Raw genomic sequence first — 15,918 nt, 5'->3', positions numbered from 1 at the left:
TCTAAATGGGACACTGGAGAAGTCTTCCGCCCACCCAGCGCTTCCACCCTGACCAGACCCGCAGTGCTGCAGGTGACGCTGCTTGCAAAAGTGGACTGGTTTCCCCACTGTGATCACCTCTGGATCAGAAAAGGCCCCGGGTCTCCCTGCCTTCCATCAAACACAAAACTTGCTTGCCCTACAAGGAAAATGCCTGAGCCCTTATTGGGCACCGTGTGGCCATCGGAAAGGGATCCTCCGTTCCATTTGCTCAGTTCTCACCTCTTTAGATACAATTTTTGGGGGGAGAGGGAATTTCACACGACTCTTCACATATGCGATGCTGATAAAATTAACACCAAGAAGATTTAACAAGTTACTCATTTAATAGGCATTTTACCACATTGTATTGTACACTGTCATCTCTTCAAAAAGATTACAGTTCTTTTTTTAAAAACAAAACAAAAAACCACAAGAAACTGAGTCATAGAAACAGGTGAACATTGGTTCACTGCTGTAGTTGGTGGTTTTCTAAGCTTTGTAGAGCAAGTCTTCAAGATGCAAATAAAACCTAAAGTAATTCTAATTCTCAGGCAAGTCTCTTCACATGTTACACCTTTCTGAACTGGCTAAAAGAGCACAGTAGCACGCTTCGACACTGAATATAGGGGAAGTATCAAAGTCTTTAATCCTGTACTCCAGCTGATCACAGCTTTACTCTGCTAGTTCAAGTCGTCCTTCCTGCAGAGGAAAAAACCCAGCTTAGATACCAGTGCATCTCTATGGGCTGTGCTGACAGGTCTTCCCCTACACACTTTGATTTCACAGAGACACAGCCTTAAAATAATGGCTTTAATTGTGATTTCAAAGTATATGGGAGGGAAGTGTGCTCCAATTAAAACAGACATCATACTAGTGAAGCTGGCAAAAGTTGAGGGTTGATTCAAAAAGCCGACAACAGGACTCATGTACATGACAAGGAAAATGCAAACCCTTTAAAACAAAATAAAAGCTTTCACAGTGAATTGTATAAACAGTATGTAATTTGACAGTCATACGTTTCCTAGTCTCATGGCACGCTGGTGCCTTGTTCGCTCCTAAAATAAAAACAGGCATCGCACGTCACCTGGTTTCCACAGGTTCAAGGATTCAGTTATACAATTACCCAGAATGGCAGGATAGGTGCTGTGAAGTGTACAGCCGGAACATCAATAACAAAAAAGGTGTTTTTTCCTCTCTCTCCAAATGAATACCAAATTTTTTTAAAACTCTTCTTCAGAAGGGAGAAAGTCTCATTTGCTGTTACATCCAGCAAATGCCATCCATCAAAATGAACCAAAAAGAAAACCACAACACATTAAGTCTACTCTTAGCAAGCTGACTGATACACGTTACCGTTTTTTTTAAAAAATGAAGATTATATACTATAGTACAAGTCCCAACCAGGCAGGCCCAACAGCGCTTATTTCTTTGCTTGTTTTGTGATCATACCCCTGGGTGGCGTTACGGGTCGGCTAGCATTGGGCTTCTTTTTCTCAGCAGGCTTCAGGATCTGGAATGACAATTTGCTGATTTAGCAAGTGATGCCAGGCAGCTGTGCACACGGCTAAGAGGGACTACAAGGAAAGCACACAGGTAGAGTTACAATGGTACGCTCAAACCTGAAAATATATGGCTAAATTATCATTTCAAGCCACAGAAGACAGAACGGACTAGGCTTGTGCGCTCTCTCTCTCTCCCCCTCCCTCCCTCCCTCCCTCTCTCTTTTTAAAGATCAGCGCACTTCATTCCAATTCCCTAAGCTACAGCAGGAGAGAAAGTATCTTCTAAGGACTTCATGGAACAAAGTGGTCTCGGACCATACAGACGGAGTTACACAGCCGCAGAGGGAAAGCGTGGGCAACAGAGCAGACATAGCCCGAAGAGGCCTGTTCCTCATGAAAGCCTGTCTGGCTCCAGTTTAGAAGACAGCCAGGGGATGATGCTGGAGGATATCTCAGGCCAAAAGTGGTTTGGGCTTTCAAGATCAGCACTACGAACCTGAACTCAGATGCAGTTCTGATGTTCCTCCCACAGCTTGCGACGTTTCATACTTCCTCTCAAAACGCCACTTTACAAAGCAGCAGGGAGAGAAATGATTCTCTGGACAATCCAGCTCAAGGTGAATATATTAAGGCTGCCTTATTTCTATTATGGCAGGCTGGCAGCTCAGCACAGATTAAAGGAGACAGAGCGCATCTTCAAATAGCTAACGCTCATAGCTCAGAAGGTTTACTGAAAGAAAACCATAATTGAGCAAAAACAAATTAATGGGGAAAGCAAAGCACCTAGGGCTTGACAGATACTTTACCTGAAAAGAACACATTAGAGTCTCATCCACACTCATCATAGCACCTGCATTGTCAAACTCCCCACAGTAATTGGGGGCAGAAAACAGAGTTACCAGCTGTCTTTTTGCAAAGAACTCATATCCATCTTCAACTACCTGTAAAGTAAAGAGAGTTCTGTTGGTACTAATAGGGTGGGAAATATCGTAGGACACGAAAGCAGAAAACTGCATTATTTGTTTTGGGCAAAACAATACAGGGATAATACCAGCTGCCAACAAGCGCCAAAATCACGTTAGCTATTCTACATAACTGTTGGATGTTTTAGGCAGGGCTACGAAGAACAGTGGCTTGTTGATCTACGCAACATTTGCTATGGTTGTGCTTTCATACTCTGGGGCCTATTTCTTTCTCTATCAAATCATGTGAAATTCTTACTCTGTTCAGAGAGGAGGCCCAATCTGCAAGGCAGAGAATTCCTAAAATCAAGCAGCTACTCTGATGCTAGAGGTGGACAGGATCATTTTCTAACATCTGGTCTTCACCTACCTGATGAGCTCTGCATATAAGGTCCAAATCATGTTTATGAAGGAACTTTGCAACCACTTCAGCTCCAAATGTAAAAGAAACCCCTCTGTCATTTTCACCCCATCCAAGCACATCCTTGTCAGGGTCAGACCACAGGAGATCACAAAGGAGGCCTTGATCTGGCACGTCCGTGGGTCGCATAATTCGTCGGATTTGTTCCATTGATTGGAGATCTGGTGATAAGCCTGTGCAGGATTAAGATGCAGCTGGCTTGTGTTTGGCTCATATGGGAGATGAAGGCAACCACAATGTTGGAAGCACACGAGGAATGAGACCTGTTGCCCTGGCAGCTTCACCCACGTTTCCGAAGAAGAGCAGCTAGCCAACTTTATCCAAGAGGCGATGCTCAATCAATGGGCACAATACAGGATCACGGTAAGAGAGGCTCCACTGCCAGAACATGGCCAGAAGGGCAATGCCCTGAGGAATTAAAATAATTCCTTAAGAGGCTCCCATTTCTTGGATAATGTATCTAGATTTAGTCAGACTTCAGATGGATTCAGCAGAGTGATTTGGTAACTTAAGTGATGAGTAACACTGATTTAAATGGATTTAGTTGAAATAGAACTAAACCTGGATCCAATGCTAGGAAGACCACAGGCGTAATTCCACACATACACACACAGTCCCAGCCCCTTCCAGAACTAGAGAATCACCACTACGGCCAAATAAACTGCTCAAAAAATAGACATCCCTTTGGTTTAGAGCACTTGCCTCAAATTAAAGAGTGACCTGCCCTTGCCAAGCCAAAACATTTTCCTCTCACGTCTGTTCAGCCGTAGCTTCCCACTCACATCCTCCAACATTGCAAGCTTGAGGTTTCTGCCTCTAAACATACTGCAGATGTTTAGATTATAAGGCAAGAATGGCAAGACCAAACATTTAAAGGGTTCACACAATGCTAGACTATTTGAGCACAAGTATTTATATACTATAGGCAGCAGGAATTGTCTATATAACCTGTAGTTATCCATTCATGATAGACAGACAGCCACACAGACACCCACACGTACAGCATTAGCTTTCACAGAACTTTCTTGGTCCAGATATTCAAAAGGCACTTTGCACCCAGAAAAGCCTGTCCCCATCACCTCATGGCCGTTTTTCCACCTTGCTTTGAAAAAGAGCAACATGGATTCCAGAAGTCTGGTATCTTAACCTGTACCATGCTCACCCCTTCACAGCAAGCAGGACCACCTTATTCTAATGACAGATTAATCAATACATTTCCCCACTAATTTGCTGCTGTTGTCATCATAGTAATTAGGAGAGATAACTGGGTCCACTCTGGCATGTAATTTCTTCACACCAGTTTTGATCAAAAAAACATTCAGCAGTCTTCCTACAAAATCAAGGGATAGCTAAATAATTGTAAGCCAGCTTCTTGATCTAAACTGGTGGCCCCCAAACCTTGCCACCCATAAGCTTCCATTACACAAGCTAGCTATGATTAAGGAGTGAAATGCTGGGTTTATCTTTGAATATCTCAAGTGTTAAACACACCCTGAAATTCAGCTCTGATCAATTATAAGGCCTAAGATAGCATCTGGAATTACTTACCGCCATGGCAGCAAAATATTTTCTCATCCACAATGGCTGCAATTGGTAAGCAATTGAAGCAGTCTGTAAATGTTTTCCACAGCTTGATGTTATATCTTCTTTTACCTGGGAAAGTGAATCAGCCAATGAAGCCATTTCAAAACCAAGTGGGACAGAGGAGACTAGTTTAGGGGGAATAAAAAGACAATCTCCTTTCTACATCTCACACAATTACTTCTGGCTGACTAGACCCACAGGTATCACGGAACGTTTTTAACACAGCGTGTCCAGGGGTTGAGGCCCAGTATCCAGCTATTTCTTTTTTCCCTGGAGTGGGGCCAATAAATCACAAAGACAACCTTTTTTACTTTTGAAAAGCTTCCCCCGAAAGAGATTTTGAAACTTCTTGGCATCAGAAAATTATTGGACTCATATTCATCCAACAAGTTTAAGAATATATTCTGAAATGCCTCCTCCCTGCCAAAGATCCAGTTAGCACCTTGGTCATATCCAAGTACCATACTGAAAAGAAACATATGCTTTGTACCTGTAGATTTAAAATGGAAAAAGCTCAACTTTTTAAAATGAGTTTGATTTACATTTAAGTGGTGACTGGTAGAGCAGTATCTGGCTGAAAATGCATTACGCATTTCATTTCTGAAAAGGAGCGTTATTTGGTTTACTTTCTTCCTTTGTAACAGAGGGCCTTCAGGGTGATACAGAAAGAACAAAGATGTTACACCTCACCTTATTCCAGAAGCTTTTCAACTATGCAACCCTATTAATGCACAATTCCCTCTAAGGATAGAGATCATCTTATAGTAAAAATGACTGCACATTTTATCCCATAATTCTTTCCTAAAATCCAAAACACATTCCCACACGTACTTACATTCATCATAGAAGCCATAAATTCTATTAATGCTAGCACATTCATGGTTGCCTCTAAGGAGGAAAAAGTTCTCTGGATATTTTATCTTGTAGGCCAGTAAGAGGCAAATTGTTTCTAAAGACTGCTTCCCTCTGTCAACGTAGTCCCCAAGAAATAGATAGTTGCTCTCTGGTGGAAAACCACCATATTCAAATAGCCGCAGTAAATCATAGTATTGTCCATGGATATCACCTTAAGCAAACAAACAAACAGGCTTTCAGTAGTTTGAGGTTTGACAGCTTGGCTCACTAAAGCAGAGACTAACAGACCAATATATTTTATATATGTAGATTAAAGGGAGTATCATACAAAAGCATTAAGGAAAGTAACCAAAGACCACTGTCAGATTTTCAACAGATTTCCCCATGGCACAAAATTTTGGGATATTGTATTGTCGAAGGCTTTTACGGCCGGCATACGATGGCTGGTGTGGGTCTTCCGGGCTGTGTGGCCGTGTTCTTGAAGTTTTGTTTCCTAACGTTTCGCCAGCACCTGTGACCGGCATCTTCAGAGTGCAGGAGCACAGACAGGAGCAGTATCTTTTGGGATATTATTTATGGCTTTGGTTTCAAAATGTGAATTTCCCTGTAGTTTTATATCAGTTTAAACCAACTGTGTCACTCTCAGAATATACTTACTGAAAAAGAGGAAATAACTACTTCCCCATATCAGGTGGACATTGCAAGGATGGGCAAAGTAAGATGGGCTATATACTATTTAAATATACAGAACAGCTATGAGACTTAAACAGTGTATCAAAATCAAATAAGTACAGTATCTTCCTGGAATCTGTCCCCTTTTAGCTACATGTAGTAGTTCCTTTCAGCACTCTATTCAAAGGCAGAGTTTTATCCTCAAGCAACATGGATGAAAGAGGTTATTGCACTCTATTCAAAGGCCACATTTTATCCTCAAGCTATAGGGATGAAAGAGGTTATTACTGCAATTTTCTAACAGATTCAGCATCTTCAGAGATACATCATCTGAAGTTACTACCTAAGAAATTCTGCAAATTATTAGTCCATTAAAAAAAACCCAAACAAACTTGGTGCTTACCACATATTTTAAGTGGTGCTTCAAGTTCTAACAGAATTGGTTGACTGAGAAAGATCTCTCGAGATTTCAAGCACAATCCTCTTATTTCATTCTCTTGCAGCTGGACATTTTTACCAGGTTTGGATCCTCTCACTACATAGAAAAAAAAATATGGTACTTATAATACATAAATGAAAATCATGAAGTTCCAATCAATTATGTTTATTAGGAGGGAGGATTTTGACCCCCCAAATCCTCCTTCAACTATATGTGTCAGTTCATTTCACAGTGGCAGAACATTTAGGATATGCATGCAGTTATTTTTTTGACTACCAGCTCATGCCAATATATTCTGTGCTGTTAGTGTATTTTTTTTTTTTTTTGCAAACAGCAACACACATCTGGTATACCTCAAAGCTTATTCCAGCTCCACCCTCTAAAAAGGTTGCATACTTATTAAATTCAAAATGGCCACTTGGAATAATTGTAGATATAAAGCACTGCCGCTAATGGGTTATGAATATTAGCAAAGGCCATAACAATAGGTGGATATATTTTAAAAGTGCAATATCCAGGTATGGCTATATTTAGAGCTGAACCTGTGTACAAGGTATAAGAGTAGTAAACTGATCAAAATCATAGTGCACAGTTCAAGATGTCAACAACAGCATTCTCTAAATAGATGCAAAATATTCTCAAAAATATTGAAGGGAATTGTAGCAGCTTTATAGACTTGCATAATCAGCAGAACAAAGGATCAAGAAATCCTGTTGGCCAATTGCTTCATTTGCATAATCTATGCCTGCTATTTCATGCTTGCAGAGAGGGAACAAGCTAGATTCTGTGATTATCTTCTCCAAGGGTTTGACTGTAACATTTTATTTTCTCTCTCATCTGTGTCTTGGTATCATAAAACAAGCAAAAAAAAAAAGTTTAAAGTATTTGTGCTGGCAGCTCTGAAGAGTGCAAAGATTATGTTTAACAAGCTTTGTTTTGAGTCAATATCAGAAACATGTTGAAATTTCCAGCAGATTACCCAGGAAATAAAGGTTGTGACCTGACCAATACTTACCCCATAATTAGCTTATTCTGTCAGTCATGTTAGCATTCCATGGTGACATTATCAGCACCAGTAGATACTGGAGTAGCAATGGAAACGCCTTGCACACATAACCTAGCATAAACTCATTGAAATACTTCCTTCTGCACTGCAGCATGGCTGCTCTGTGGCAGAATGGCTTAATGCATAATTTTCTCAAATTCACTTCCCAAGCTATAACTAGGTAACTCGAAATTAATTTATTTAACAGAAATGCCAAGTATCTAACAGCAAAATAGTTATAGAAACCAACCCAAGATACCTGTAATATAAAAGTCAACAGGACAAATTAGTATTTATTAACCTATGCTTTATTACAGTTAAGGGAAGCATGTTAATACAGAATAAGCTTTTCAAGCATGATATGCTGAAGAAATATTCTTAAAATTAAACTGAAGTCCAAAAACCAGATTTTAGGGGAAGATAGCAAGGCAGATGCTGAAAGGAACGTATGCCGGAACAGTGATCTCCATTTTAATTTGTAATATGACCAAATGGCAATTGTCCTCACAATTGTCTACAACATAGTTTATATTGTTGTTCCAAATTCTATTAGTCATTATCATTCAATGAGGCATATATCCAGGATCCCTGCAAAGTAATACCAGACTATTGGCCATACATTTGCTGCTTTGAATCTACTACAGGAGCTGATTTTCACTGAGAAAGCACAAACCATCTGAATTTGTCAAATTTCTACAATATGCAAGTTTCATTCAAATTGTGTTAATCACTAGTAAACCAAGAGTAACAAGATACATCCTTTACAAATTGTGTAACCACACTGGATAGTGGACTACCCTATAAATAAAATTACTATCCATTAAAGAATTTTCTTCACCAAAAGGTGCAATGTGTCAGCAGATATCTGTTTTAGAAGCACTTCCTATCCAGGCTGCAACTGTAAGGTACATCAGCCATGTGTAAAGCCAAGCCCCCCTCATGCTTCTCAGAAATGAGTACTTCAGTGTTGGAGATATAAAGCAGGTCTCCCAGGGTAAGCATTTCCAAGGAGATGATGCTGTGGCAGAATCTCTTCAGATCTAACTCTGTAAATAAGCAGTCAATGAGCTGGGCAACGTGGCTGCATCAGAGGGAGAGAGAGACAGGCAAGACCAGGAGACCCTCTTTACTGGTTCAGCTGGAATCTAACACCACCTATTCCTCCCTTCTCAGTGTTGTTTCCTTTAGTGGCTGTTATGCAACCTTTATATAACACTGTGCAAGAAGTGGTACCTGAATTAACTCATTTAATTCTCTCTCCATTTTCTCCTTTTAAACTAGTACAGCACAAGCTAACATTTTATACTTAATGAGAACTGAAAGGTATATATCCCGTGATCATCCACCATCATGGGAGGAGGTATCATCAGTATGCTGATGATGCACAATTATACATCTCCATCCCAGGTGAAGTAAGTGATGCTGTGACCATCCTTTCGCAGTGCCTGGAGGCTGTAAGGGTCTGGATGGGGAACAACAGGCTTCAGCTGAACCCTGGTAAGACGGAGTGGCTGTGGGTTAATGGCTCCTCTGTATCCAGGACTTTGTCATCTTTGGTGCTGGATGGGGTAGCACTGCCCCAGACAGACCCAGTGTGTAATCTGGGGGTCCTCCTAGGCTCACGGCTCCTGCTTGAAGAGCAGGTGGCAGCCGTGGCCAGGAGGGCCTTTGCACAACTTCAGATTGTGCATCAGTTACTGGATTGGGATGCCCTTCGAACTGTCACTCATGCCCTTGTTATCTCCCAGACAGACTACTGCAATGCGCTCTACATGGGGCTACCCTCAAAGAGTATCCGGAAGCTACAGCTGGTCCAGAATGCAGCCACGTGGGCTATTTTTGGAGCCCCAAGGAGGGCCCTTGTAACGTCGTTGCTCCGCGAGCTCCATTGGGTACCTGTGATGGAATGGAATTATGAAGGCCAGGCTAAGGGAGATAAGCATTTTCTTAGCTCGCCGATGGAGCGTGGGAACTACAAGAGGATGAGTCTGGCACCTCCCTGAGGAATTCACACTGTTGTGGCTGGCTGACTTAGGTACTGGGGTTTCAGTCTGGGAAGATTCTTGCTAGAGGTTGTAGCTAATAAACATAGCTGAACTGATTTTGCATTGTCTCTTGGAGTTCCTTGGGCTAGGCCTGACAGTACCAGTTTGCTTCCAGGTCCAATTCAAGGTGCTGGTTATCACCTTTAAAGCCGTACATGGCATGGGACCAGGTTACCTAAGGGACCGCCTCTTCCCCATGACCTCAACCCGTCCCATCCGATCACACAAAGCGGTCATCCTTCAGACCGCCTCAATAAAAGAACTCCGATTAGCGGGGTCCAGAAGGCAGGCCTTCTCTGCGGTAGCCCCCACTCTTTGGAACATTCTGCCCCTGGAGGTGCAATTGGCCCCCTCACTCCTGGCCTTCCGAAGGGCTTTGAAGACCCGGTTCTGTCACTTGGCCTGGGGCAGGGAGGGAATACTTCAAGCGTGGGGATGGCTAGCCCCAGAGGCCTGCTGTCTTCAGCCCCAGATTCATCTTCTTGAACTCTCCTTTTCCTCTTTTTTAGTAATGTTTTTGGAATTTTGATGTTTTATGTATTTATGGTTTGAATGTTTTGTGTGAGTTGCCCAGAGTCCCCGACTGGGGGGAGAAATTTAATAAATAAATAAACAAACACACACACACACACACCCCAAACCCATGAACAGGAGAGTGAACCTTACTTACCGTGGCTTTCAAACATATAATGATCTCTTAAACTTAATCTCAGTTCCAAATTCTTTAGAGGAAACAGCACACACCCTGAATTAGTGCTAGTACATGTGACTAATAACACACATCTGTTTTGCCATGCAAATCGTTTAGAAATCTATTGATAGGCCCCCTTACCACATGCACTTGTAACCAAAATAACTTCTGAATTAAGTGGAAGAAACAGCTTCCTTTATGAAGAGTAACAACACAGAAGTTAATCATGGAGACCACTCTTGATTTAGTACCATTTAAACAGCAGAGAAAAACAATGGAGTATTGAAAACAACAATCTCATATTTATCAGATGGGTGGGAAAAGCTCTATCAGTCTATAATTCTCCCCAGCAGAAATTGGTGAGGTGAATAACTACAGAAATACCATACAAGGCCACTGAGAAATGAATGGGTAACAATGTTTGGGAAACAATTAAGTTTGCAGAAGTACAGAAAATATTTTAAAATAATTTCCAGAGCAACCCACCCGTTGAATATCAGCTGGAAAAGAAAAATAGAAAAAGGAGGGTAGAGGCAACGGAATGGCCTGCTGGGCTGGCTGAGCAAGTGAAACTCTCCTATGAAGAGCGCACCTGCAGAGCTTGTTCTCAGTATCAGTTGACAGACATAAATCTTACAAAGCAGAAATTCTCATTTGTGCATGCCAAGAGAAAAACATCTACAAAGTTAAATCTGACCAGTGATTATTTCCATTCCATTGTTGCCTTCCTAAAAAAAACAACAACAAAAAAAAGCAGTGAAAAATATATTGCTATTTCCACATCACAGCTGTTCATTAGTTACAACTTCACTTGTTTACACAGCAAAGAGAGAAGAATGGGAGTAGCAGGCAGACTCCAGCCAAACCTGCTTTGTTCCTCTAAGCATCTGGAGCATATCATGTGAAGTATCCTATATGGCTTACTAGTGATTTGTTCCACAGGAAAATATTTATCAAGGACATACATATAGCTGGCCTTTGGACTACTAGTAAATACTAATAAAGAACTGCACAGTTAAAATGAATTAGTTCTGCAGCCTTAAATTTGCTTCCATAATTCACTAAGCACTGTGACCACCAACTCATAGTAACTATGGACTGAAAAATCCTAATTCCTTCACCACAGAGGTGGCATGAAAATGCTAGTAAAATAGGAAAACTAATCATTGGGTTTTTTTTAAAATAACCCTCTCTAATTCAAGCTCATGGAATCTTGCACGCAACAACTCTGAACATTTAGCCCGAGTTCACTGCTGAAGATGGAAGCAATCTGAGTCCATCTTTGCAAAGAAGACCACATAAAATTCACAATATGCCCGTTTATTAGTCATCTGTGGTCAAGAAAGATTTTTAGAAATATAATGATGAGACAGCATGAAAGCTTGTTCTTGTAACAGGAAGCTCATACTTTTCCATTGCATCTGGACTGGGTTGTTAAAGGCCCAGATAGGATTAAAATATATTGCTTTGTGATAAAGGGCTAAGCTATTCAACATCTGCTGGTTAATAAGCAAGTAAATAATAACTAGACTTTCTGGTCATACAAAATAAGTAGTTATACATACTGTTTGTTTCTGAGTGTCAAACTAATCAGATCTAAATAGTCTGTAGGCTCAGCCTAAAACCAGAAAATCTAGGTTTGAATAGGCTCACTAAACTTTTGTCTGAGAACCAATAGCTTTCCCATCTATAAAATGAAAATTAATCTGGCTATTATGTGAATACAAAACTACTCTACTTTGTACATTCAATCATCAGCTCAAAAGTTAATGAAAAGCCACCATATCCCATTATCAGCATAAACCTCACATTCATATGCACCACCTCCTTTTTATTGTATTCATGAGGCTGAAAGCTTCTTCAGTTCCCTGCATTAACTGAACTTGGAGAACTATAATCTAACATACAGAAGGAACAGAGGTTTTAGTTCTAATTATATTTTATAATGATACCGCCCTTCCAAAGTTCAGAAATTATATGAAACTGGACTTTGTAAAATCAAAAGCAGCAGCTTTCATTCACCTCTTCTTGGGTTTGAAAAGATGCATGAGAGCCTAAGGCTTTGCAGCTCCTTTGTAGGAACAAACCATTGTTTCCCATTGCATCTCAAGTTAGCCCCAAGAGTACTGTGTGTCTTGATCTTATTGCAACTCTTCAAGGAAGAACAGTGTAAATACACAATTAAGGAGCATCATTGTCCAAGATGCTGATAGATGGATTTTAGAACTTGAAGTCTTTCATATTTGGGATTGAAGTAGCCAATACAGAAGAAAAAGCAGATGAGATACTTTTATAGCTAATCAATTCCAAGAGGCAATAATTTTAAAAATTCTCTCTGCACAATTTAAATTATATTAGTACAGATGTAGCATTAAATAGCAATAAGATTTCTATTAATAGAGATAATAGAGGTGTCAATGTGCCCCATTTATCCCTCCAAGTTATGTCTACGCAGCCAATTTAAAACTCATGTAGCATTAAAGGACACCAAAAATTAGTCTATATTGAATTCATGCTGTTGACATCTGAAATTTAAATTCGTTAAACAAATGGAGACAGATGATTAAGCAACCATTTCTACTAAGCATGCAAGAAAAGATCTAATAATGACACCCTGGAAGGTGTTTTTTTTTTTAAATTCTATCTAGGCTAATACCAAACATCTTGAATTCACAAATCCAGCCATTTTTCGTACTGCTGCTCCCTTTCCATGGCCTTTCAGCAAACCAAAAGAAGGAACAGAGAAAGGCACATCATAGAAAGGATACATATTTGGCCCAGATATTATTTTATACTTTTTTTTTCATTTGATGCAAAGTAAATTCCTCAATTGAACTATTAATCTGGTATGGACTCAGATAAGGCTGGATCAGTGTGGTCTCCTTGCTGCTGGGACGAATGTTTGTCATCAGCTCTGTCACCCAACTCAAGTTTAATTTAATCTAAGGCCAGCCTCCTGCAATAAAAACTGGAGACAAAGGGAAAAAAGCAATACCCCAAACATATGGAACATTATATCTTGGAAGTACCCCAGAGAAGCACTAGGATCAGTCAGCCAAATTGTTTAGATGAGAGAAGCCACTTGGAACTCATCACCACGGTTTAGAGTAATCAAAATGTCACATTGATGTCATAATGCTTGGATTCAATCTATAATTTGTTTGCAAGCAAAATTTTCACCCTAGCTCAAAGAAGCAAGCCTATTTTTAAAGTTAATGGCCATAATAGACGGGCACAGGCGGGTGAACAACATTTTTACGCCCTCATGATTCCCTGGGCCAGCAATCATACAGTGTCAGGAGAGAGGCTAACCAACAATCTCTTTCTTCCCTCAGAGCAAGCCTCCACCTTTGTTAAAGAGGGCAAAACAAAGAAAGACCTACCAGACACTATAAACTACTTATACTCCTATCCTAAGAAACAGCAGACTACAGATGCATGTAAGACTCCCATGATCCAAATATAACATGTACAAAAACAAATGAAGAGATCTTTTAGTAATTTGAAGGAAGACACTGACACTGGGGCACAAGGCACCAGGCTCTTAATCTTGGATGTAAATCCTCCCATCTCTCTCCTTCCCCTCACAACTTCACCAAAGAAGTGCAATGAAGCCTACGTACAAGGAATATAAGGAGATCAAAACCATACATGATTTCAGCTTTCAGATACTGGGGAGGGGGTGTTTATTCCACACCACCTCAGATATCCTCCATTCCTACTTTTCTGCTTTTCCTTCATGCAGAGGGACCTACTTTCAGTTCATCCTTCTTATAAGCTCCCACATTATTTGTGTTTATTGCATGATATCTCACCCCCAGAAGCCCAAACTGATATATAAAGCATTCCCTCCTGTTATATCTTCCCTATAATAACTTAGTAAGGTTCTAGAGCTGAGAGAGAATGATCAAAGTTACCCACTGAGCCAATGTTTTCAGAAGCCAGTACTGTGCCATCACACTGGCTTCAAATCAAATAACTGCAGCCAAAATCCAAATCAAATTATTCTTAGCAGCTTCCCACTTTTTGCAGAAACTAGCAACCCAATAGATCCCAAACTCCCTACCCCTTACCAAACTCCTGTATCCCCAGGTTATACCTCAAACTGTTTCCCCATACTCATTCCCCGCTAAGCATGACCTATAAAGAAATTCCAAAATACATCTTATTTGGTAAATAAAATTAGAGATCAAGATACAAGTATTTGTACCTTGACATGTTCTAATGGATAACGCACAACAGTCCTGTATCATTCGGACCTTGTGTTTTTCATTAATTTACCCATATTTATTTATTTGTGTGTGTGTGTGTACACACACACATCTCATAATTTGCTCCCCCTTCTACTTGTGAGATTCTTGTGCCAATGATTTAGAGCTCTTTAAATGTCTACCCGTCACCTAATTCACCATAGCCTCACATCTTCTTATTGGACATCCTGCCTTTCTCTTAAAACCCATCCCTAATAATGAAAGGGGGGGGGGAGCATTACAGAAAGGTAAAGAGAGAAATCCCACCAGGTAAACAAGGATATATTTAAATCAGACACATGCATATCGTTCCCTCAATTAGGCATCCCTTCTCTTCACCAGCATTTCTCCCAAGAGCTTTGGATCCCCATAACTCCCCTCTTTAAAGTGGGGGAGCACCTTCGCGCCCTCTCCCGCCCCATTACCGGCCAGCCCTTGCTTTGTCCGAAGCGCTTCTGATCTCCCCCCATTCCAAGGGCCTCCCCAGCTCGTTGGAGCGGAACCCCGATTCTCGGGGGGGGGAAGAAAGTGGGGACGGCCTGCAATGAAGAGGAGGGCGGTTATGGGTTGTGTATCTTGGGGAGTCCTCCCCGGCTCAATTTCCCCCGCGCGGAATTGCTCCGCAGAGAAGAGCATCGGGTTTTTGGGGGGGTGGTATCTTACCCCTTCCTGTGAGCGCAGCTGAAGGAGAGGGGGCCCAAACAAGTCGTCGTGAGCGTCCTCTGGGGTCGGCCCCCAAGGATCTCCAGAGGGGCGCGCAGGTACCTCCCCCAACCCGCCGCCCCCGGCCCCCCTCCCGCGCTGCGGACCCTCCCCACGAGAGCCGCCCCCGCTCCTCACCCTCCAGCAGCCGTTGGATGATGCTGTCGATGTTGAGCTTGTCAATATCCGCCATCGCCTCTCCGCGGCTGGGGAAGGAGCGAAGCCGGAGCCCGCCGGGTCGACTTCCTCCTCCTTCGCCGCGGCCGCCCCCGGCTCCCGAGCCGGCGCTTCCCTTCCTCTCCTCTTCCAACCGCGCTCCTCCTGCTCGGTCTCCTTCGGGTCCGTGGATCCCCTTCCCTTCCCTTCCCTTCTCTCCCCTTCCCTTCCCTTCCCTTCCCTCCCCTCCGCTCCGCTCGTGCTCGCTTCAGCAGCCGAGAAGCATCACCGGCGTCGGCGGCGAACAAAATGGCCGCCTTTTCCCTCCCCTCTCCGGAGTTACCTCCTTCAGGCGCTCAAGGATATCAGAGGAAGCGGTCGCCGGAACGTCTTTCTGGGGCAAGAGCGGGAAGCTTGAGGAAGGAGTCCCGCGCGGCGAAGTGAGCCTCGCGCTCTCGTCCGTTTTTCCTCCTCGCTCCGTGCTTCCCCCCCTCCGTCCCTGATCGTGCGCGCGCGCGCGCTCTCTCTCTCTCGCGCGCTCTCTCTCTCTCCCGCGAGTTGCCTCACTCAATC

The 15,918-nt window shown here is 42.2% G+C and overlaps 1 protein-coding gene across 4 annotated transcripts; it reads right to left on the bottom strand.

Annotated features, from left to right (window-relative positions):
- Nucleotides 1-346: 346 nt before the first annotated feature.
- Nucleotides 347-15,666, bottom strand: PPP1CC (protein phosphatase 1 catalytic subunit gamma). 4 transcript variants are annotated; one of them, XM_088135174.1, is made up of 8 exons: nucleotides 15,328-15,662; nucleotides 6,421-6,552; nucleotides 5,326-5,556; nucleotides 4,455-4,559; nucleotides 2,856-3,079; nucleotides 2,330-2,464; nucleotides 1,471-1,531; nucleotides 347-720 (listed from the first exon to the last, which is right to left on the bottom strand). In XM_088135174.1, exons 1-8 carry the CDS (start codon nucleotides 15,380-15,382, stop codon nucleotides 707-709), a joined length of 957 nt encoding a protein of 318 aa, XP_087991300.1. In that variant the 5' UTR covers nucleotides 15,383-15,662; the 3' UTR covers nucleotides 347-706. The 4 variants fall into 4 exon arrangements, 3 of the variants coding, with proteins under 3 accessions (XP_087991300.1, XP_087991299.1, XP_087991298.1); XR_015795136.1 differs by having other exon boundaries at nucleotides 1,471-2,464; nucleotides 15,328-15,666; XM_088135173.1 differs by having other exon boundaries at nucleotides 347-1,531.
- Nucleotides 15,667-15,918: the final 252 nt, after the last annotated feature.

This window comes from Python bivittatus, unplaced genomic scaffold (assembly GCF_059951505.1).
Source record: "Python bivittatus isolate LINGU-HERP-01145 unplaced genomic scaffold, Pbiv_v1 ctg000100_np1212, whole genome shotgun sequence".
In the NCBI taxonomy this organism is placed as follows: domain Eukaryota; kingdom Metazoa; phylum Chordata; class Lepidosauria; order Squamata; family Pythonidae; genus Python; species Python bivittatus.
Note: the sequence above shows the minus strand (reverse complement) of the source record. Positions and strands in the feature narration are given on the sequence as shown.

What these genes read in the sequence shown, in the direction of transcription:
- PPP1CC (XM_088135172.1), bottom strand. Translation starts at nt 15,382, where the DNA reads ATGGCGGATATTGACAAGCTCAACATCGACAGCATCATCCAACGGCTG. An exon ending in CATCCAACGGCTGCTGGAGG is followed by an intron (nt 6,553 to 15,327) that starts GTGAGGAGCGGG and finishes TTTTCTATGTAG; the next exon opens with TGAGAGGATCCAAACCTGGT. An exon ending in TTATGGCTTCTATGATGAAT is followed by an intron (nt 4,560 to 5,325) that starts GTAAGTACGTGT and finishes TCACTTTCCCAG; the next exon opens with GTAAAAGAAGATATAACATC.